Raw genomic sequence first — 22,951 nt, 5'->3', positions numbered from 1 at the left:
AATCCTTTTCTACCATGATTATACATAATAAAATCGTAAGTTTCAACATAAATCAAGTTGTCATATCATGTTCCATGACAATACCCACTTCTCTGATTCCAACAAATTACTCCAAATCACTCAATACAAAAGAAGACTTTTGGCCAAGCAGGAGTTCATGTTCACATTAAATTAGGCAATAGCAAATCATATTTTTTGTCTGAAAGACAAAAAAATTTCTTCTTACAGCAAGTATTAAATATTTAAATTTCCTCCTGAACTGTATTAATGGATAATAACTCTTTGGGGAGTAAACAAGTTTAATTCCTCTGATACATGCAAGGAGTAGGTCTATTACAAGTTTCTTCTGAGAAAGGAATTATATAGAAAATCCAGGTGGAGAAGAATCAAATCTTAAAGCTGGATCTTACCAGCTAAGTACCACGAATGCATGGCAAGGCTGCCAAATGACATTATATTTGCAAGAGATGACAAACCATGGATCATTCCGAATTTCTTGTTCATAGCTGCGAGCTTTGGGTTGGCCTTTGCCGCTTCTCTGTTTTTCGACCATCCCACTTCTTCTCCAATATTTTCTTCTCTCTCCACCTTGTGTCTCTTCCTCATGATCTATCCACAAGCAGCATTAGTAAAGCAAATGATATATATGCAGATGATATATATATGTTTAAGAAAATAGACTTATTACACACTACTTCCAAAAGAATGTAAAAATGCAAAAACAGTTGGCCTGAATGGTTTGCTTGGAGGTGTAGCACAACATTAAGGCTAGCACCAAAGCATGCCCTTTCAAGTACCTTATGATTCAGAAGAAATCGAGTCTCACTTGGAAGTTACATACCAGAGCTAATATTAAAACTAAATTACTCAGCTAACAAGAAATCTTTGGCTATGATTTGAACAAAAATTCAATGAACGAAAATAGTGGATCTAGGAGAGAGAATTTGTTTAGTGCAAGTGGCTTCTGAGGCAATAGGAGCACTGTGAGGCAGGTTCTTTTCTCTCTCTAATGGATTTTGTTGATTAAGAGCAATGAAGAAGCTAAACATAGAGGCCTTCCAGACACAGAGGAAACTGCAAAGGATGATGCCTATCATCTGAAAGGATAATGTACACATTATCCCCCTATCATCTGAAAGGATAATGTACACATTATCCCATGATGCTCACAATTTGAGAGGCTCTTGGTTCACAAGAGAAATTTCAAAAACAAAGTAGGAAAAAAAATAATTACTGAGACATACAAATGTCTGATAGATTTAAATTTACAACTTGGATTTATAAATGCACTAAAACTTCAGCTTTTACCACGGAAAGAAAATACTTCAATTAGAAAAAAAGAAAAGAAAAAAAAAGGACGTTATTAATCCCACAGGTTCTAAATAACACAGTTGTAAGTACTAGTTTCATACTTTGTGCTTGTAGCTTAGGGTACTAAGAGTCAGCTTAATCAGTTCTTTCATTGGTGAGACTCAAGGGCTGAAACTACCAACAAAAGGTCCTTAGCCATGTTACTGGACAAGGAATGTTAAGAGGGAGAGAATTCTCTAGAGAGTACCCAAAGTGTGCTAGTGTGCATTGGAAAGTTCTGGTGGAATCTTTATTACCAACAGAAAATAAATTACCCTGCTTATACATGAAAAGAGAAGGAGTGAAATTCCACCTAGGGGTGTCTTCGATGGACTTATACTCTCTAGAGAATGTTTAAAGTGAGAGGATACATTATGATGTTCACCCCCATTACAGTGAGATGGCATGGGATGGGGTTCTCCCCTGTCACAGCCATAGATTTAAAACGAAAAGTTTAGTGTCCCCACTATTCTATTACAGTTTCTATTTGAAAATACTAACACAAAAATACACATCCTCTAGAGAAAGTAGATCAGTTAGGAGTGAAAAAAAAAATGTCTCTTTCTATTGGTGATCTACTATCTCAGTGTACTAGCCCCTCAAAGAAGGGATTCTACCTAACCCAAAGGAATGATAACAACTTTTTTTTTTTTTTTGAAAGCTGAGTATACACGCGCACACCCCTCTTTATCCCTTGGTGAGACTTGAACCCAAGACCTCACACTAGAAATCCCCCATATGTCCATTGAGCCAAAGGCCCAAATTGCAAAAGGAATGATAACTCAAGAGTCACTTATGTACGAGGATATCATATGTGGTAAATATAAGGAGCTTGAATAAGCTTGCATTAAGGAGCAAAATGAAGTTGATGTATCTCCCATTTTTTGCCAATAAAAAAACTCTCTGTTTTGCATCTCAAATAAAGCAAGGCTAATCAATATTAACCTCCAATGTCTAGGTCAAATCTCAGAGACTACAAAATAGCTGATAAAAAAGCACTGAATATTTCCTTGCAGAACAATACAACTTTTCATAAAATTTATCCTCAAACTACACCTTAACAGATCTAAAGTTGATGAAGATTTCACAGCCCACCAAAGGAACCACAATAGAAGTGTGCATAGTGGTTCAAGTTACTAGTTTGGTTCATCAGCAGAGAAGAGTTTGCTAGTAAATAAAGTACTAAGGATTTAACACCCTTGAGTAAGAATAAACAATTCTTGAGAGTCAACCATCAGCAAGAAACTAAAAAATTAGAGGGTTCAGTAAAAATGCCAATTCTCTATGTTATAGTTATTGTGTTTTCAGATCTCAAGTAACTTATCATAATCCAATTCTAAATTATAAAACAGAACAGTATGTGAAAGAGGGAGTAAATTCATAAACAGCATAGGTTTTCCCACATTTTTAAGAGACAGAAAGAGTTTGAAGAATAAATTCTCACCTCGATGGTCATGGGGGTGAAGACGAACAAGTTTGTCAGGTTAAAAGCGAAAGAGGAGAGCAAAAATCCAATTTGAAACCTCTCGGCGGAGGAGGTTGTCTTCCATGGATGAAGATATGCAAAAGCTGCAATCGAAATTGCCCCGCAGGCGGAAACAGTAGAAAAGTATGCCGGGAACATCTTACTTTGAAGATTTCCGAACTGATGTCTCGGGAGATTGCTAAATTTCACCAACGCACAAAGAGACAATTCAGGACAAAGAAAGAGTCAGTCTGAAACCTTTAACAGCTGGGACAGAATAAGATCGATGAATTACTTGAACATAATGATTCCTCCGATGAAAGTGACCCAGAGACCGATGCCCCAGGCAGTGGCGAAGCTCAATAGATGGGCAAGCTTCAGAGATACGGAGAGGAGGGAGGAACCTCCACTCACGGATTTTGGCCCAAAAGTTTCCGGTGAGAAGAGGATTCCGAACGCTAAGAAGCTCACTGCAGTGAGAAAACGAGTCATCCAACCCATCTTCTTTTCTTCCCTTTCGTCGAAACTGGAGAATTGCTCCCAGAATTCCTAAGAGACGATAATCACGAAACACGCAGATGGATATTGTACAGAGGATTAACAGAGAATACCGAATTAACCCATTAGCGCCCGATCCATATGAGGCGACGTCTATCCAACAAAGGACAAAAACATTAAAGTGGTTTGCTGTCCAGTGGTTGCACCATATCTCTTTTTTTAATATACAGAAAAAAATGGTTCTTTGTTTCTTATCACACGCTTACTACTCTTACTTTTTAATTGTTTTTTTTTCAATTTATTATGACAGAAAATCAGTCACTGATCTAACCAAATTAGAAGTTTCTTAAATTGCAGACAATCACCTGAATATTGATGATTACACATTAGCAGTTCCACTTTCATTATTATCATATATTCGTGTTCTTGCAATCTCTTTAACACAAAAGAAAGAAACTCAATTCATCTTTGCGCACAAATCACATTGTAAACTAATAAAATCACTTTTCAATGAGAACCTGCTCCCTAATGAGATTCATTCCTTTCTCTTGTGATAGGCTGATAGCTCATAGACCTGCATGGGAACTCACAAGCAAGCTGACAATGAGACACATCTAATTAAGTTCGCAATCATCCATTCATGTATTTATTTATTTCTTGAGAATAGTGGGATTTCATTGAAAAACAGAAAAGAACACAAGAATTTACAGAATCTAAGGCCGCATAAAGCACAGGGCCAGCTAGAAGAACACCATCAGGCTTAACAGCAACGCACTAAACAGAGTTAAAGAAACACAAATGAACAATAGATACAATGATCCCAGATCAAAGGGGTAATTGTTGCTCCCCAACAAGATGTGAGAGAGCTACACCCATCCTAGCCAATGAATCAGCCATAGCAGTGTGTGACCAACTCAACTGAAGACCTTCACAAGCTCTCACAGTTCCTCACGTCAACCCACCAGAAGAGAAACATCATTCTGCCCAAAAATTCATGTAAATAATTAGAAATATTATCTTGATTCTCGAGTTTGAGCTTTCCCACATGTATATCGGAATCGAAAAGCCACTCTTGCTTGATTAGGAGGCTTTTTAGCAGAATACAACTTATTTATCATCGACTCCTGTTTCCCTGCAATCATAGGTGAAAGTAAACATGTAACTCCATGTGATTTACCCAACAAAAGATGGCAGTGTAGAAAAGAAAGTTAGGAATGCAAAACTGTGCTATAGTACAGATAATCAATGAATCTTATGCTCATGCAGTAAAGGAAATACCTTTTTTTTAGGTTAAGGTTTATGCTAGGGCGAAACTGAGGTTAGTTGTTTCTTATTTGATCAAGAACATTTGTGGACCTTAATTATAGAAATTACCCACATTTAACCCTACAGTTGTAACAAGTTCCTCAACTGCTTCATGGTATCCGAAATGAATTTCCCTGACTGTCCACTTATTATGAAATAGATGACGAAAATGCCAAACTCTCAGTAGCCAATTTATCCAATTTTCTTAGATAAAAGTAGCAATGGACCTCATCAGTGACTTCGCCAAAGAAGAGATCAACTGGTCTGTGATTCCAAAACAATCCTGTACCAAGGAAGGTGAGGCAACGGATTAGATGGCTGAAAAATGCATGCAAGACATCAGCAAGCAATCAATTATCCACTCATGTAACTGTGTCTAGGTTCACTGGAAGAACTGTCAGATCTCTTGTTTCAAACGAACAGATGAATAGAATAAATAAGTTCAAAGGATAGCTTCAATTTCTTCTTTCAACAGGGATGATAAATAAACAAAATTCAAAAGTTGAAAAATAAATAAAAAAGAATCTTTGGCTACGTATATTTTCTTCTCCTGCAGAAAAAGCTACCGTAGCATATAATACAACTCCATTAGAGAGCAACATATAATGTCAAAAACGAAATAAAATGTGATAATTGATTGTGGCAAATGTTTTTACATCACCATATAACATCTATTACAATGAATAAAACCAAAAAATAATAATAACTCAACAGACTAGCAGATTTCATGCTTTCCAAAAATAAAAGAAAGCAGAGTAGTTTTTTAGCACAATTTCAATCTGGATAAGAAAATTGAAGGTAAGTCAACCCTAGTCTGATGCTAATTTATTTGATTCCCTTTTCAATAACTTCCATATCATCTGAGAAGCAAGTTCTTTTGACCAAACAGGACTTGTAGTAGAGAATAATCCATAGGATCATGAAGTTTTGAGTTTCTTAATCTGTTTGCTTTGATTTTTTGGTTATATTTTTGTATCTTAGAGGAGCCTATTTAAATTTCATACTGCAAAGTGACATCACTACTTGAACCTACATGAGCTACAAATAAGCTTCCCACATCCTTCTTCAACTAATTTCAATAGCAATCACTACTTGAAATGCTAATACCATTCTACCACTATTCATTAGCTTCTGAGTGTCTCATATGAGACAATCAATGCAGCATGAATAACTTCTAGGCAAAGATTGCTATACAAAAAAACTGAGGTAGAGACACATTGCATATAATTCTCTAAGCAAGCAAACAAAATGATGATTATTAACCACTTTTAAGGGTATGAGCTTCTCGTGCACCTCTATATTAAATTTTTGGAATCATATCCCATCTAGCCTTTTGCAGTCAATTTACCATAAACAGTAGGTAGGATCCATGATCCATGTAGTGGTATAAAAATAGAACAGGCCATTGAACTGCTCTGTTCGAGCTGGTTTAGAAAAGTTGTTGTGAGATGAAATTACTCTACATTTCAGCACCTAAGAAATTAAAAAATGTCATTAATATTATAAAAAATTCATTAAACGTAATGCATCCATACAATTGGCGAGGCTAATCTCTTCAAATGACAAAACGCAACAGATCAAATTTGACTATTTTTCTCTCACCCATCCAAATGCAGCCATTTACCACCAATTTTATGCATTCTGCCAATCTACGCTCATCCAGTATCATAAAGCCTCTTGACAGAAGGATGCAAAAAGATGGCAGGAGGTAAGTGAAACATGTTAGAAAATCTATTGAAAGGCAATATTGTCATTTTGTACTTACTATAAAATCCAGCAGCTACACTATCTTGTTCTGTGTTTAGTTTTATCTCTAGTTCAAATTTCATGTAATTTGAACAAGTATGTAGGGAGGATAAGGGTTTAAGTGTTTTTAAGTGAGAAGGGGTATTTCTGTAATTTTATTTCAAAACTCAATAAAAGCCTAGGGGTCGAGCTTGACTCCCAACCTGAGCACTCTGAATTTTCTCCCCTTTTCTCTCTCTCTCTCTCTCTCTCTCTCTCTCTCTCTCCAAAACCCTAAAATTCACTCTTTTACATTATTCTTTTTTCTTCTCTTTTTCAGATATTTTCATATTAGGGGCCCTTTGGCAGGCAATTAGTTTTGCCTACCTAACATAAGTTGTCATCTTGTAGGGTTTTTTTTTAAAAAAAAAAAACTTTTAAATCCGATTAATAAACAATTCAGTCCCAGATAATTTCAACAAAAAGAGGAATGATTGGAGGATTTAACCTCTAATCTCTGAAATCAAAAATAGAAAAAAGTTGCACCCCTTTGTTGTTCATAACACCATAGAAATGAAAAACGCTTGGCATTATAAGAACAACATCTTGCAGTAGTGAGAGTCCCCCAACAAAAACTGCACAATTGAGGGTTCTTTATATGGACAGAAAGGAGATAAGCAAATTGAGTGGGTCCCAGACAGTAGTTGATGTTAAAGATGATAAGGAAAATTGGAGACAAGCACAGGAACCTGGAATGTATAGATGACAATTTGATGTTTGTTGGTAGCGCAAGTGGAGGCAATGGGGTGAATATAACATTGGACTATTCTATAAAGATCAAGGAGGGGATAAGCAAATGTTTTTTTCTCATTTTTCAGATGCCCATTTTGATTCTCATCTGGGTTGATAGGTTAAACAGTTGAACTAGCCAGTTCATCATTTTTTTTTCAAAGCTAGGTTTGAAAACCAGCTAGCTTGCCAGTTCCGGTTCAACCTGGTTTGACAAGATCGCTCCGTCAGTTTTTTACAGCACACAACAGGACCTGTGATTACTTCTGTTTCATTGTCTATATGCAGAAAAAATTACTTGGCACTTCTGCAAATAGATAGGAATTCCCATTAAAAATGTGCCTTTTCCATTTCCTGCCATATATAAAATTTCAAATATCAATGAAAGCAATTTTTCCAATGAAGCAATCCATAAGAAGAGTAAAGTCTTTGCTAGACACATAAATTTTCAAGCTCTAGCCACTCTGATCTCTTTTTTGATACTTGAGATAGGCATATGAAGCCATAAAATGATGCTGTGGGGACAGTAATATGTATAGATTGAAGAAGCTTTCTTTGGAATATGAATCCAAGAAGCACAGCAGTCAAAGAACACCTGAGTGGCAGACAAAGCATGAGCTGGAACAGCTGGAGAAGAAAGAAGAAACATACACCAGATATTGCTGGCATCTAACAAAGATCCTCAGATACTGGGATTTTATGTGGAAAATCTGAACAAAAGAATAGTTTGAATAAAAAAAGGAGAAAACAGGAATGGAGACTTTTGGATGAAACAGAAGAGAAAAAAGGAGCCTGGAGCTGGACTAAACAGATAGAGAGAGAGAGAGAGAGAGCATATTGCTGGATTATATTGGCCAATTTGGTTCAAAAAGCAACACAGGGTTGGTCAATTGGAGCTTTCATGAAAAAGGAATTGATTTTCAAAGAGACACCAGTTACTTAGGAAAAAAATACATTAGATGAAGAGAAGATTGTAAAGTTGGGTCCAAGGCCTATCCCAAAATGACTAGCCAACTTAAGAAACCTCTTTTTCAGCTAATAAACTCAAGATCTTTGTACTCACTAATCCATGTGGGACTATTCCTTAACACTCCCCCTCACATGTAGGCCCTCTTTTGTGGCTCTACAAGTGGATAATTTTAGGTGTAGGCCCTCTTCTGTGGCTCTATAAGTGGATAGTTTTAGGTGTAGACCCTCTTCTATGGCTCTACAAGTGGATAATTTAGGTGTAGGCCTTCTTTTATGGCTCTACGAGTGAATAATTTAGGTGTATGAGTACCTGTTCTGATACCATATAAAGTTGAGTCCAAGGCCCATCCCAAAATGACTAGTCAACTTAGGAAGCCTATTTCCTAGCTAATAAACTCAAGATCTTTGTACTCACTAATCCATGTGGGACTATTCCTTAACAAAGACAATGCAGTATTAAGCAGAAGATGAAGAATGTTTCTCTTTGTGGGGTGGAAATTTGTTTGCAAAGGAAAATTTGGTAAAAACTCTTGGAATTCTGACAAGCAGAAAATTTTCCAGAGTCTATCTTTTTCCTCATTTATGACTAGCAAATCATGATTGCTTACCTCCATAAAGAGAAATTATAAAACTGAAAAAATTGTTTTCAGTTCGAGTTGAGCAGTAACCTAATACAAAATACTGTTCAATAAGGCTCAACTGGCCTCTCAAGAATCTCTGAAAAAGAAACTCCATTTCAAGAATCAAACGAATAGGTTTAAGATTTGATCCTCCACATCAACTGTTCAATCATATCTCCTTCACGATATCATTATGTTTCAATCAGCATCATTGCATTCTCTTTTACACAGGTTAATGCGACTAAAAATGTTTAGTATTTACTATGTATATGAGATTGCAATAAAAACAATAAATGCAGCAATGGAAGCTCCTACTTGCATGCAGAATACTGAAGTTGAAAGCAAATAACACTAATGGAATAAGGAAACTATCCAACTTGTTTGTACTCTTCAAATAAGAAATGAAGGGTCAAAGCCTTTTTAATCAAACCCACCAGTTTAACTCATGAGGCATGCAGTGTAAATCTCTTTCATAGTAGCAAGATAGCATGCCTCTGTCAGTTGTCAATTTCAACCATCTCGTAGTACCAAACTAGCATGCAATGCAAATCTCTTTTGTAGTTCCAGATGGTTTGAGCAAACCAGGAGCTTATATTAATGTTGTCCACAGGACCAGGCTAAACACATGAGCAAAAAAGGTACAGCCCATAGGCCAGGAACAAACACCAATTACCTTAAGTACATTGACTCCTCCGAAATTGAAAGAGAAGAGCTCCTGTAGTGATAGGTAACTAGCAGACTAACTAGACAACAATATCCATCATCACAAAGCCCTTATCCCAGTAAAACAATAAAGCAGCCCTAGAATAGCTCACCAATTCAGGGAAACCATTTAAAATTTTACATTCTCTGCTGATTTTAAATGTCTCAACACTCTTTCAGCTGAGTACATGAGAATAAATCAGAAACTCATAGCAATCAAAGAACCGATTCTCATCCAACGATATGAAATCTTCAGCAAAACATTCAACCATAAGCACATATCCATCAAAATGGAATGCAGTTCCAATTAACTAGTGAGAAAAGGTCAGAGCTGATAAGCGCAATAGCTAGTTGTCATGCTCTACAAAGAAATACTAGTGCACACCCTAGTTTCCTTTCTTATGGTGATACAAAAAAACAATACTAGCTTTTGCATGATTGAATTCTCATTGTTGTCTCGATTTCATCTTATTCTAATATTACAGAAAAAGTTACCACACTGTACCTTCAGTATATCTGAGCCAATCATCATCTTGCAATTAGTTAAACTGCAGCCAAATGCCAAAATTTTCTTTTCAACTTCCTTTCCATCTTGCTTGCATCATTCAAGGATGAAACCAATGGACAGTCTCTAAAGGCCCAGTCTGCTGGCAAGAACCATCAACTTCATCGTAATAACATATCCAAGTGAAATCAACTTGTAGTCAGTTTTGAATCAATCTCGGTTTTAGGAACAACAACAACAACAAATATTCCTTTCTTTTCACTTTCTCTGACTAATTTTTGGGCCTCCTCAGAACAACCCCTACATTCAAGTGCCTGTATAATTGAAGAGTATGAATATTCATTCGGAGGACAATTATTAGACTCCATCATAAGCAAAGTTTCTTTAGCCTCATCAATCTTATCTGAATCACACAAAACTTTGATGAAGGCATTATATGTGTAACAATCAGGAGTTGCACCAAACGTCACCATGGAATCAAAAAGATTTCGAGCACTGTCCACCTTATTCATCTTGCAAAGGCTTAATATGAATGAATTGAAGGTAAACACGTCTGGGTTTATCCCACTAGCTATCATCCTAGCCAAAAGTTTCATCGCCTTCTTAATTTCTCCAGTAGCACATAGAGAGTGGATCAGAATATTGTACGTGACACTATTCGGTGAGACACCCCATTCGATCATCTCATTGAAACAATTCAGGGCATCTTTTATTTGGTGTACCCTACAAAGGCCATCGATTATAGAACTAAATGTGATGACATCTGGCTTAAACCCATGTTCTAATAGCATCTTCAACAGTTCTTGTGACTTGTTTACCTCTTTATTTTTGCAGAAGCCACTGATGAGAGTGTTGAATGTTACAAGATTAGGAGAAACACACTTCTGTATCATTTCTTCAAAAATCTGTGAGGCCTTCTCCATCATTCCTCCTTTGTTAAAGCAGTCTATTATCACATTATACGCAAATACACTGCACAAAAGTCCATCCAAACTCATCCGGTTCATATATAAGTCAACCTCATTACCTTTTCCTTCCTTACACAAAGTAGTGATCAGCATTATGTATGCATTAAATGCAGGTTTGCCACCTCTAGCAACAAAGTCATCCATCAGCTTACATGTTGCCTTGAGATCTAAACCCTTTATCAAACAAGACATTACGATGTTAAATGTTGCAGCATCTGGAAAGTAACCTCTTTCATCCATTTTATTCAAAAACTCATAAGCCTCATTGGCCATGCAATTGGTTGAGAGACAGTGAAGTATTGTAGCACAGGCATTTTCATGCAAAACAGGCTCATTCTCTATCAACTCACTTAGCATCTTGTATGCTCTGCTAGGTTCAATGCATCGGAAGGCTCCATAGATCAAAGTTCTATATGTAGCTTCATTGGGAGCAACATTTCTCTTTCTCATTGTTGTCAGAACTTGAAAAGCTTTTTCAATCTTTTTTGCATTAAAGAACCCATTAATAAGTATAGAATAAGAAAATACATTGGGTGGGTACCCGCAGCTTTCCATTTGCTTCAAAAGCCGAAGTGCTTCATCAACTATCCCGAGTTTACATACTCCGTGAATAAGAATATTATAAGTGAAACGATCAGGGTGACAATTATCTGCAGCCATTTGCTGAAACTTAAAATAAGCTAAATCAAGTGAATTGGATTGCACCAATGCATCAATAACAGAATTATACACACGGGTACTTGGCTTAAAACCTAAGAAAGACATCTGGGAGAATACTTCCATGCAGTACTTTGCAAGACCCAGCTTTCCCCAGCAACTAATTAATATGCAGAACAAGTCTTCCGTAATCCTTAATCCGGCACTTTTAATCTCTTGCAATAATTCAACTGACAGTACAACTGGACCCTTTCTATACAGAACATTCAATAAAGCTTTTCTAACTGATGTCTCCAACACGATGCCATGGTTGATATTAGAAGCCCATAAGTAAAATTTAAGGGAGAGTAATGGATTTTGTTGATTTTGCAATATTCGAACAATGAAATGTGGATTCGAGCAGCTTCTCCTGATGCCCAGTTCATGACTTAACAAGAAGAAGCAATTCTTACTTGAAAGTAAATCAGATAAGGGCATATGATTGCTTGGCTCGGCGCCACTTTCGCGATTTTTATTAGAGGTGGACTGGCTCCCCATGGGAAAGGCATTGAAGTCTGGAGATATATTACAAAGATGAGATTTTTCAGGAGGCTCAACAGTCGGATTACCTTTAAACGAATTCTTGAAACAATGGGAGTGATTCGTACCAATGGTTGATGCAAATTTGAAGACTTTTTCGTTCACGGAAGAGCTACGACCGTAAATTTTTGCAACAGCGGTTGATGCAGGAGAAATATCGAAAGCAGGAGAGGAAAATATTCTCATTAGAGTAAACTTCGTCGACGGCGAAACAACGCCGGTCGCCAGGCGGAGAAATTGCGGGTGCAGAGATCTCTGTTTGCTGCTTAGAGGTTGGAACTAACTCAAAACATTACAAATGCCCCGAGCCAATGGACAATTTACAACGTGGGCCATCATTGTGGGCTTTTGTTGTGAGCCCAATCTTAAGATACGTGGCACAAGCAAAACCTAGCACGTGACTCGCCACGGGCGAGCTCTCTGAATTCCTCCTCCCGCCCGCCACTGCTCCAAAATCAAAATAACATCCTGAAAAATTCCCTCTCTTTTCGATATTTTTCTTTATTCGGTGGTTCTGCCCGTGTTCATCTCCAATCATGTGCCCTCCTTCCTGTAAACTGTACTTCGATGTAGTAATGCTGAGACATACCGTTCTGATCTCGGCTATCAAGTTTTCATTCCTGATCATTTTGCCCATCCGAGGATTTCATTAACTTTTTCCTCACTTTCTTGGCACTTCCTGCATATCTCACCTCTAGGAGGAAGTCGTCGATGAGCTCGTCACGCATTTGAAGATTCGAAGCCGTAAGAAAAATATTTCAAGTTTTCTCGACCGACAACTGCGACTTCGCTTTAAAGTCTGAAGGAAATGCTGTTTTCGGGCGTGCGTTTTGTTCTGATTGGTTTCGATTCCATCTCCGAAGCGCAGGTATATGTTCATATTTTACTTCTATTCTTTTGTTTTCGTTTCGTGCCTTTTTTCCTGTTTATTCGTAATGTTCATTGATTGAGATCGCATTTTCAGTAATTCAACACTTCAAATAAATTTCTTGTAATTTTTCTTATTTAATCATTTGCTCTTCTTTATTTAATTCAGTTCAGTGCAGAGATTGTTAATAACGGGGGCGTCGATGTTGGTCGATACGATCCCAGTTGCACTCATGTGATTGTCCATGGACGACTGCATGTAAGTATGGTTGGCAAATTGTTAGCACTTTGAATTTAGTGCAATTAGGTCATCTATTCTAGAAACGTGAGTCTGGTACTGCTATCGAAGAGAAGTTATAGGAGAAGTTCCAGAATTGAGTTTCTGTTCTTCGGTAAAACCTTTTCCGTGACTGGCTCTGATTTCATTTTGCCGTCTCCCACAGGATGATCCCATTTGTGTAGCTGCTCGTAGTGATGGTAAAACTCTTGTTACGGATTTATGGGTTGAAGATAGTTTGGATATGGGAAATCTTGCTGACGCCAATCGGGTCAGTTTTAGTTCTCTGAGTTCTGTGTATTTTCAATACAATATCACCTTGAGACAGGCATTGTTTTCTAGAGAAACATTTGTTGTTCTTTCAGATAATCTTCTCTATTTTTTGAAATCATACCGACAGTAAGTGGGTGTTCTAGTCCTATATGTCTCAAAATTAACTCTTCATGTATGTCAATTCCCTTTTTTTCTTTTTTCACAGGTTCTGTATCAACCTGTCCAGGATTTGAAAGGAATTCCAGGATCAGAGTCACTGTGCATGTGCTTGACCGGATATCAGGGGACAAAACGAGATAATGTTATGGTAGATTGAGAACTCTTGTATTAATTTGACCTCCAATCTCTCTGCTCAAAGATTAGGATATTTTCCCTGCACATTCTCATTTCTGGCAACAGCTTGTTGAAATCCAATTTAAGCATTCAAGACCATGTGTAGGAAACAGTTCATTTTTGGGGAAAAAATGAAGCTACCATTTAAAAAAAGGCAGAAACAAAAACCCATAAATTACATGACTGTGCCTGTACTCTTCCAGATCAAACTGCCACGATTTTTTGTCCAAGTGCATGGTGAAGAAGTCCATCATATGGTTGGCTATGTTTACTAGATTAGATTTGCTAGATTTGTTTTTGCTCAAATTGTCGAGAGTTGAGAATCCAAGTATCTACTTTGCACCTGAGATTTATACAGAGTAGAATGAGAGCTTCTAGAAGGCTTCGATAACAAATCTTTTAATAGATTGAGATGCAAATTTGTAGTAATTTTAGAACTTATACTGCTCAATTCAAAACACTTCTGCATTTCAGGAATATCTGTAAACATGGATTGTGCTCTTTGTTTACTGATTTGATTATAAAGTTCTAAGATAGCTGGATAAGATATCACAAGTTATAAGGATGTTGAACAAAGTTAAAATTTTGGCATGCAGCTCTTTTAATAAATAGCAATATAATGTCAAGACTTAATATATGTTCAAGCTACATAAACATTTCAAATTTTCTGTGCAAGGATATATGGCCTGTTCAGTTCTACTTGTAGATTTATCTTATAATTTCTTCTTGTATTTTTGTCTACAGTGGGTAATGATGGTTCAAAAAGTATGATACATTTTACTTCTCAATGTTATTTTCTCAATCTGAGCATGTAAATCAGAAATCTGTTTGTGTGGTTCATTATATGTATATTAGTTTTACAAATTTCAGTTTCGCCATTTGAAGGGGGTGTTCTCTATTCGTATTGAAACTCTTGGTGTTTATGACAATTATTTTCCCTTTTTCTCAGAAAATGGTGGAAATGATGGGTGCAAAATTTTTAAAGCCTTTAATTGCAGCTAGAGTCACTCATCTTATTTGCTACAAATTCGAGGGTAAGTTGTTTATTCTCCCTTTTTTATTCTGAAAATGATGAGAAAGAGATTAACAATGTATATGATAGCGTTAAAGGCTTAGCTAAAAACTACAAAGGTTGATGGAGCAGAGTGATTGAAGTGAGAAGCTGGTAAGATTTTGTTACTTAAAATACTTTTGAACTAAAAACCGGGGGAGAAAGGTCTAACCAGACAAAGGAAAAGACAGAAAGGAAAAAAAGAAAGAAATTGAGAAAAAAAGGGAGAGAAAGAGATTGGATGACACCTGATTCAATCGAAATTTCTTTGATACCATGTAGAATGAGAATTCGGCAAAGAATATAAAGTGCACAGCAGGAAAAAAGAAGAAGTTAAGAATGGGAGAGTAGTGTCGACAGCTAATTGCTGCCTCATCATCTCTTCCCCTGCCAAAGCATCTCTTGTGCTATTGGCACACCTGGGAGTATGGGACCAAGTGATGTCCATATTTTTACAAATATCTTCAATTTCATCTAAGAAAAATAGGAATCAGTCAGGGGAGCAGTTTTTGCTAACGTGATCAACTGCCCTAACTGCCACACCAGGAAAACATATCATTTGATCCAGGAAATTTCAAGTTGTTTGTCTAGTTAAAACTTCTAATTTAGCAAGCTTCAAATAGGATATTGCAACTTAGATAGACTTCGTAATTTAGGATTTTTTATTTTTGGAACCTTAGCCCAAAATAGGAAATTTAAGCCTCTTCAAATTGAGTCTTCTTCTTTCTTCTTCTTTCATAAATATAAGTGATTTGGGGGTGATCTATCATCTTTAGATATTCTTTTCCTAGATCTTTCACATCATGATGTATTGCATCAGATATGTTTCAAAACTTGGAACTATTAAGTTTGTTGGCTTCCTTTAATGGTCTACTGATTTTATGGTCTGATGCCTATCATTGTTATGGACTCCCACTCTCATTTATTTATAGGTGAGAAGTATGAGCTTGCAAAGAGGACAAACATAGAGCTCTTAAACCATCAATGGTTGGAAGACTGGTACTCTTTCACATTGCTATTGCTGCTTTTAGTATGTTCAGTTAGATATTAATCATCTTATCTAGCTGGATCTGCTTTCTAGTCATTGGTTTATCAATCATCTTTTCTCCTTGACTCTTTGTTGTAGCTTGAAAGCATGGAAAATCCTGCCAACTAATAAATATAGGAAAAGGTATTTTTTCTTTTCCTGTTGTATATCAGCATATCGTTTGTTTTCCCACACCTTTGTTTTTGACAAGCTAAATGTCCTGTTGTATATCAGCATATCGTTTGTTTTCCCACACCTTTGTTTTTGACAAGCTAAATGTGCTTTTCACCGCAGTGGTCTGGAATTGGAAATCATGGAAGCCGAGGCCAGGGATTCCGAAGAAGAAACAGATGTGAGTATTGGGGAAAACACCAGCTCCCGCAAAGGGTTGCTGACTCCTAGAAATTCTGATACACATACCCCTTTGACGGAAAGCACTGAGATTGACCTAAATGCAGCTGTGGCTGTGGGATTTGATTCAAATATACCTAATAATGCAGATATCATTGAGAGGAGTTTATTATCTACTTCAAGCAAGGTGTTTCATTGTGAAAGAAATACGGGTCCAACTGCACCGCGGAACAGAGTTGAAGACTACCACCATTTAACTGCACGCACTCATGCTCTATCTGGCAAGGAATGCACTGATGTTAAAAACGATGCATGCCAGAATATTAAAGCCGCCAATGTCGAGTTGGCTGATCTAGACAAAGAGGCATACAATGGGTCCACCAGCACAAGCAACAAAAAGAGGTCACCATGTTTGGAAGCATCAGAAAAAAAGTTTGGCACTAAAACTTTTTCCAGAAAAACTCTGAGAAAATCTATACAAGGGCTTTCGATCCTTACACGTAGCTCTCCACAAGGAAACTTAGTAAGTAGTGGTAAAGATGCTGTGGACCTCTCAAATATACCTCTAGAACAACCTAAAAATGATCTCAGGTCTGTTGAAATTCTGACTTCAAGTTTCTCAGTAAAAGCACATCCAAAGACAGATCAACGTGACACTTTGCTTCTGGAGGGGAAAGATGATCTTTCAAGACTTGAGGTCAGCCCACCAAAATTGAAAGATAAGAACCCCAAAATGAAACCATTAGTGGCCCCAACATGTCCAGAACTTGAACAAATGTCAATGAGTGATAAACGAGAGAATTGTGCTAGACTATGTAATATTAGCGATCCCATGAGAGATGGACCAGTTTCAGAACCAACTGTGAATCAGCAAGGGAACTTGGCTAAAACTAAATCTGCCAATCTCAAGAAAAGGCCTCTGAAACGTGGACGAACTGTTTTGCAAGCTAAAGATTCTGATGCTTTTGCTTCTCTGTCAAATGATATTGTGACAGATTTGCCAGTAGAATTTGATAAGCCAGCAGTGTCAAGATGTGAAATAAACTACTTGGAAGCAATGGAAACTGATCATGCTACTGATGTAGAGAACTTTGTCAGGGCATCTAGCATATCTGCAGGGTGTTCAGTAGAACCCAAATCGGATATTAAGCCAGAGAATGGGGATGGCACATTTAGTAGGCTTTCGAAGCTCTCATCAAGTGAAATGGCCAAAGTCCAGAAACTGCAACAAGAAGGGGACCTTACATCTCTCAACACCAGCAGCAGCTCTAAGTTTGAGAAGTTGCAAAATCCTGGAAACATGATCAATATATCATCTTCCTGTTTGTCGAGGAAGAAAGTGATGGCCAAGAAGAATATGGCACGTAAGACTCAGCTTACTACTGGTAAAACCAGTGAACATAATGTTCAAAGTCTACTCAATCTCAATGAGGGTCTAAATAGTCCTATGAATGCCCAAGATGCAGTTGAGTTAGAGGAAGATTCTACTGACAAGGGAACAGAGAAGCCTCGGTTGGATCCTGTAGCAAATGGAAAGACACACCAGGAATTAACTAATGAAGCTCTAGCACCTCAAAATTCAAGTGAGATTAAAGCTGTATTAGCAGTTGAAACGGGAAGCCTCTTTGATACTGAAAAGAAGAATAAACCAGCTCAAGATATAATAGATAGAGTGAAGTCAGGTGATAAGGCTAGGGGACAAAAACCTGCTGGTAAATCCAAAAAAAAATCAGTGGAAACTAACATGGCTAGCGTGTCAGTAGCAGAGCCTGAACCGGTGTGGTTCATTTTGACTGGGCACCACCTGCTGAGGAAGGAGTTTCAACAGGTGATCAGACGATTGAGAGGAAGGGTTTGCAGGGATTCTCACAATTGGTCTTATCAGGCTACGCATTTTATAGTTCCAGATCCAGTGCGGCGGACTGAAAAGTTCTTTGCAGCTGCTGCGGCTGGAAGGTAACATTGGTTACCTTAGCTTCATTTCTTTGGAAAAATTTCATGTGCGCTGAAGATGAATAGGCATAAGATACTAAATTGCCTGTATGTAGATCCCACCAGTCAAACCTACCTGAAAGACTGGTTAAAAAAGTGGTTTCAGCTATCTGAGCACCATCTTATATAGTATTTTTGGTTTCTTCTTGATCTTCCATATTATGACAAAGGAATGAACTTGAGTGTAGGTGGATTCTGAAGACAGATTACTTGACTGCCAGCAACGAAGCTGGGAAATTCCTTGATGAAGAACCTTTTGAATGGTACAGAAAAGGTCTCAATGAAGATGGTGCAATTAGCTTAGAGGCACCCAGAAAATGGCGCCAAGTGCAGGAAAGGACTGGTCATGGTGCCTTCTATGGAATGCGCATTGTCATATATGGAGAGTGCATTGCACCTTCACTGGTATTCTCTTCTCTTTCATTTGTCGCCAATTTACATCCAGTTTCTCACTGGCTTGCATGTGGAAGTGGACTATCTGGTACTAGAATTATTATGAAATTTCTGAATTGCTGTATTGTATTGTCCAGGACACATTGAAGCGCGTAATAAAGGCGGGTGATGGTACCATTTTAGCTACTTCCCCGCCATATACAAGATTTCTGAAGAGTGGAGTAGACTATGCTATTGTTAGTGCAGGTATGCCACCTGTGGATTGTTGGGTGCAAGAGTTTTTGAAGCATGACATTCCTTGTGTCTTGAGCGATTACTTGGTTGAGTACGTCTGCAAGCCTGGATACTCCTTGGAGAGACATGTCCTCTACAAGACACATCCTTGGGCAGAGAAATCTTTCCAGAACTTGTTGAACCGTTCGGAGGATGACATTCCTTGTGAAGTATGTGGCTCCAGTGACAAAGGCGAGATTGTGCTAATTTGTGGAGATGAAAGGGGTGCATTAGGCTGTGGAGTTGGTATCCATATAGATTGCTGTGATCCACCACTGGAAGCTGTTCCAGAGGACGCTTGGTTCTGCTCCAAGTGTTGCACCACCAGAGGCAATAGCAACAGCAATAGTGGGAGGAGTACAAGATCTCAAAGAGAGAGGAAAAGATCTTCTGTGAAACATAGGTAGTTTCTATGTTTCATTACAACTCTGTACACTGTAAAAAGGTGTGTTTATTTGTCCTCTTTCTTCTCCAGTTTTACTGTGTTAATCAATGAAAAAGTCAAATTTATTAAAAATTAAATATAAAAGCACAATATATAAATACTAGTTTTGTTGAGGAATAGGTATGAAAGAGTCTTACATAACTCTCATAGTAAGAAGTATAGTAGATCAACAATTCAGATGGTAGAGTCTTATAGAAGTCTCAAAGAAGAAAATCTTACAGAATTGAGGTGTCTTACTTATTTTAGTCTTTTATTCTTGTTCAGTTGTTTAATTACTCTAGAATTTGTATTTAAGTATTTGATTTTGGGTATAATTGGGACAAGTTATACATCACCGTACAACGTTACTTGTGCATAACACATAAGACGAGTGACTAATTGATTAGGTAAGTGGGCCTCTAGTGTAAGACTTTTCCATGTTAAATCTTTCTTTGAGAGATTCCTTACCATGAAAAATAGTCTTCCATATCCCTTTCATTCAGATATGAGAGAAACGAGGACGAAGGGGACTCTGCCCCCTTTTGTCACCTCTAGAATAAATTTTATTTATTTTATCCTTAAAAAATAGATATTTTAAATTGATTGTCGTATTTTTATTTAATATATTTATATAATATGAATAAAATATATACAAGGATTTTTTTATTATTTATATAATATTTTATGCATTTGTATTTTTCATTCATATTAATACATAAATAAATAAAATGATATTTTTCGGCCTCGCCCCTGTTGTCGTCGCTCGCCTGCTGCCGCTGCCTCGGCCTCGCCCTTGCCCCTGCCTCTGCCTCGGCCTTGCCGCCCCCTCTCAACCACTCTCTTTGTCTCAGCCTTTTATCTCTCCTCTGTTCATCCTCTCGCCGCCAACGTTCTTCTTCTCTGTTCCCCTTTGTTCGTCCTCTCGCTGCCCCTTCTCTTGAAAATCAGGGGAGTGATTTTTTAGGATTTTTGTTAACTGAATTATTGTATTTAATTATAATGTTGATTTGAATTTAGGTGTTTAATAACTGTATTGATTTTTTTTATTTACTGTTTAATTTCTGATTTTATGTTAATGAAAATTTTGCCAAATTAAAATTATTGTAAAGTTTTGTAAGATTTTTAAAAATATATATATTTTTTAATAATTTATTATTTTGTAAATAAGGTGATAAAAAGTATACAAATAAAATATATTTTTAAACACTAAAACAACTTTTTTGTATATATTTTTTCTATTTATAAATATTTTAAATAGATAATATATGGGTAAGACTTAAAAATAAAAAATTATTTATAAATATTTTAAATCCATAGTAAATGGGTAAGAGTTAGATTATTTTTATTTATAAATATTTTAAATTTCTAAATATTATTATTTTGTAAATAAGGTGATAAAAATATACAAATAAATTATATTTTTAAACTCTAAAATAGTTTTTTTGTATATTTTTTTAAAATTTTAAATATTTTAAATCGATAATATATGGGTAAGAGTAAGATTTTTTAAATTTATAAATATTTTAAATTCATAATAAATGGGTAAGAGTTAGATTTTTTCTATTTATAAATATTTTAAATCTAATTAATTTACTTATTTTATTTTATTTTTTAAAATATGAACAAATAAAAAGTGTAACGATAATTTTTTTAATTAATAAATATTTTAATTGTTATTAAATGGTGTTAAATAAGTAAGAGTTAATTTTTTAATTGTTTATTAATTTTTTAAATAAATTTTATTTTAGATATATGGTAATAAAAAATGTATTTGATTTTTTAATTTTTTTTAAATTTATTCAAAATTTTATCATGTAATGATGTGCAGATGATGTGTCAATAATAATAATGTGGCAGCCTATGTGTTCATCCACAGCATCGCTCCGATGATGGAGCGACACGTAAACAGTCCAAGCTTACGTGTCGCCTTTGACTGTCTACATATACAGTGGACCGGTCAAAATTCGGTAGTTTTGTAAATATTTTAGGGTCTTCGTTATTATTATAAATAAATTATTTTTAATCAATATTTTGGTAAAATTCCCTTCTATTTATTTATTTGATCGGTACGCAGTACCCGGCGGCGCGCACTAACAAGCCTAAGCAAAAGAGGGAAAAAGGCCCTGATGCATCCGGGGAGGAGTGGGACTCTTCATCCCTTCCCCTGGGGGGGGGGGGGGGGGGGGTTGACAGCTCTTAATCTGAATTTCCGTTGTGCAGAAGGGACCTGTGCGGCTGGGTCTGAATTTACTAGACTGGCAAAACCAAGAACGTCCAGCTATTTTAATGGCATACAAATCTCACAGTAATTTCTTATAAACTAAACCCAAATTACTAATCAATCTCTATCTGGTGTGAGACTGATCCAAATAAACAGGTAGTTTATCGCCGGGGGATAAGATTCATCTCTCTCATTTTCTCTATCCAGGCGGGGATGCTCTTCAATGTGTCAACATTAGTCAAGAACCCAAACTCCCTGCTTTTGTTCATGCTGCAGACGTGCTGAAACCCAAAATTAAACACAAGATTGGCAGCGTTGAAGCATGTTATCTCTTCCATCTTGGTCTCGCAAAGTCCATTCAGTTTCACGACTGTGTCCCAAACAGCCCCCTTCCCCTTCATATCTTCTACCCAATCGAACGGCTCTTCCTTGTCGTCGTAGGGGACGAACTCCACCTTCAAAGCTTCAGCCACGACCCGCCAGAAGCTCTTCCAGGTGTAGACATCGCCGTTAGTGCAATTAAAGGCCTGGTTATTGGCGGTATCGGTGGTTGCTGCCCAGATTTGTTGTTCCGCCAACAGCTGTGCGTCTGATGCGTCGCAGAAATGCTCCCACGTGTACCTTGAGCCCGGGAACCTGAACGGTGTTTGCTTGTACCGACAAATCTCTGCGTAGACGGCAAGAGTAAGCAGCATGTTGTGTAGGCTCCTGGAGGAGGCACCGAGGATAATGGAGGACCGATGCACAGACCAGGTAATTTTTGGGGAATACGAAGCGGCGACATCTTCAAGGGCGTAGTAGAAGTTGGGGAAGGGGCGGCGAGGAGTGTCCTCACGCCACGGTGGTTCGACAGAACCGAGCCGGGCGGCGTGCGTCGGGTCACCGATCGGACCCATGTAGTGCTTAGTTCCAGTCTGAATGGTCACATGGCGGAGAGATGAACCGGAGGGGCTGCCGGTGAGCACCTCCAGGACGTTAGAGAGCATGGTGGAGTTGGTCTTGATGTTCACCTCCTCGTCCGGGCAGAGCTTCAAGGCAACCCAGAAGAGATGGGTCACTTGATGAGCAACCGGCGAGAGTCTAGCGGTTGTGTCGTCGCGATCGAGGGTGTCGAATTGAATGAAGCCGTCGAGGAGAAAAGGGGGAAACCAATCGGGTGTCGGCCGTCGTGCCGAGCCGTAGACTCTCCAAGGGCCGCCGCGAGCGGTGGGTTTCTTCAAGGCCTCCGCAAGGGCAAAGCCCACGATGCCGGTGACGCCCACTACCAGTGCGACGGAGCACTCCGAGACAGAAGCCATTGGAACACAGAGAGAAGGTAAGAGGAGTGAGCGTGAGGA

At 37.6% G+C, this 22,951-nt stretch overlaps 4 protein-coding genes across 6 annotated transcripts; 1 reads left to right on the top strand and 3 right to left on the bottom strand.

Moving 5' to 3' along the window:
* Window positions 1–241: 241 nt before the first annotated feature.
* LOC137956644 (uncharacterized) lies at window positions 242–3,459 on the bottom strand. Its single transcript, XM_068804211.1, has 3 exons — window positions 3,111–3,459; window positions 2,795–3,014; window positions 242–609 (listed from the first exon to the last, which is right to left on the bottom strand). Exons 1-3 carry the CDS (start codon window positions 3,314–3,316, stop codon window positions 394–396), a joined length of 642 nt encoding a protein of 213 aa, XP_068660312.1. The 5' UTR covers window positions 3,317–3,459; the 3' UTR covers window positions 242–393.
* A 472-nt stretch (window positions 3,460–3,931) lies between these two features.
* LOC137956763 (putative pentatricopeptide repeat-containing protein At3g16890, mitochondrial) lies at window positions 3,932–12,351 on the bottom strand. 3 transcript variants are annotated; one of them, XM_068804379.1, is made up of 4 exons: window positions 12,201–12,351; window positions 9,929–12,107; window positions 4,592–4,901; window positions 3,932–4,445 (listed from the first exon to the last, which is right to left on the bottom strand). In XM_068804379.1, the coding sequence occupies exons 1-2, from the start codon at window positions 12,316–12,318 to the stop codon at window positions 10,117–10,119; spliced, it is 2,109 nt and encodes a 702-aa protein (XP_068660480.1). In that variant the 5' UTR covers window positions 12,319–12,351; the 3' UTR covers window positions 3,932–4,445; window positions 4,592–4,901; window positions 9,929–10,116. The 3 variants fall into 3 exon arrangements, with proteins under 3 accessions (XP_068660480.1, XP_068660478.1, XP_068660479.1); XM_068804377.1 differs by having other exon boundaries at window positions 9,929–12,351; XM_068804378.1 differs by having other exon boundaries at window positions 4,846–4,901; window positions 9,929–12,351.
* Window positions 12,352–12,690: 339 nt separating this feature from the next.
* Window positions 12,691–19,467, top strand: LOC137956679 (BRCT domain-containing protein At4g02110-like). Its single transcript, XM_068804262.1, has 10 exons — window positions 12,691–13,000; window positions 13,169–13,258; window positions 13,443–13,547; window positions 13,755–13,856; window positions 14,832–14,916; window positions 15,866–15,932; window positions 16,060–16,104; window positions 16,255–18,267; window positions 18,492–18,708; window positions 18,834–19,467. Exons 1-10 carry the CDS (start codon window positions 12,941–12,943, stop codon window positions 19,374–19,376), a joined length of 3,327 nt encoding a protein of 1,108 aa, XP_068660363.1. The 5' UTR covers window positions 12,691–12,940; the 3' UTR covers window positions 19,377–19,467.
* Window positions 19,468–21,664: 2,197 nt separating this feature from the next.
* On the bottom strand, window positions 21,665–22,951 carry LOC137956680 ((S)-8-oxocitronellyl enol synthase CYC2-like). Its single transcript, XM_068804264.1, has one exon. The coding sequence runs from the start codon at window positions 22,910–22,912 to the stop codon at window positions 21,776–21,778; it is 1,137 nt and encodes a 378-aa protein (XP_068660365.1). The 5' UTR covers window positions 22,913–22,951; the 3' UTR covers window positions 21,665–21,775.

The sequence above is a fragment of the Aristolochia californica genome, unplaced genomic scaffold (assembly GCF_029961685.1).
Source record: "Aristolochia californica isolate CCGP_79_NKW_82.1479 unplaced genomic scaffold, dmAriCali1.0.hap1 SCAF_2, whole genome shotgun sequence".
Classification (NCBI taxonomy): domain Eukaryota; kingdom Viridiplantae; phylum Streptophyta; class Magnoliopsida; order Piperales; family Aristolochiaceae; genus Aristolochia; species Aristolochia californica.
This window is presented reverse-complemented; position numbering and strand designations above follow the sequence as displayed.

Excerpts from the sequence above, each read along its gene's own strand:
- LOC137956644 (XM_068804211.1), bottom strand. The coding sequence starts at position 3,316 with ATGGGTTGGATGACTCGTTTTCTCACTGCAGTGAGCTTCTTAGCGTTC. Across the intron at positions 3,015-3,110 it reads GGAGGAATCATTATGTTCAA|CAATCTCCCGAGACATCAGT; the intron begins GTAATTCATCGA and ends GGTGAAATTTAG. Across the intron at positions 610-2,794 it reads TCACCCCCATGACCATCGAG|ATCATGAGGAAGAGACACAA; the intron begins GTGAGAATTTAT and ends GCTTGTGGATAG.
- LOC137956763 (XM_068804377.1), bottom strand. The coding sequence starts at position 12,318 with ATGAGAATATTTTCCTCTCCTGCTTTCGATATTTCTCCTGCATCAACC.
- LOC137956679 (XM_068804262.1), top strand. The coding sequence starts at position 12,941 with ATGCTGTTTTCGGGCGTGCGTTTTGTTCTGATTGGTTTCGATTCCATC. Across the intron at positions 16,105-16,254 it reads ACTAATAAATATAGGAAAAG|TGGTCTGGAATTGGAAATCA; the intron begins GTATTTTTTCTT and ends TTTTCACCGCAG. Across the intron at positions 18,709-18,833 it reads AGTGCATTGCACCTTCACTG|GACACATTGAAGCGCGTAAT; the intron begins GTATTCTCTTCT and ends TGTATTGTCCAG.
- LOC137956680 (XM_068804264.1), bottom strand. The coding sequence starts at position 22,912 with ATGGCTTCTGTCTCGGAGTGCTCCGTCGCACTGGTAGTGGGCGTCACC.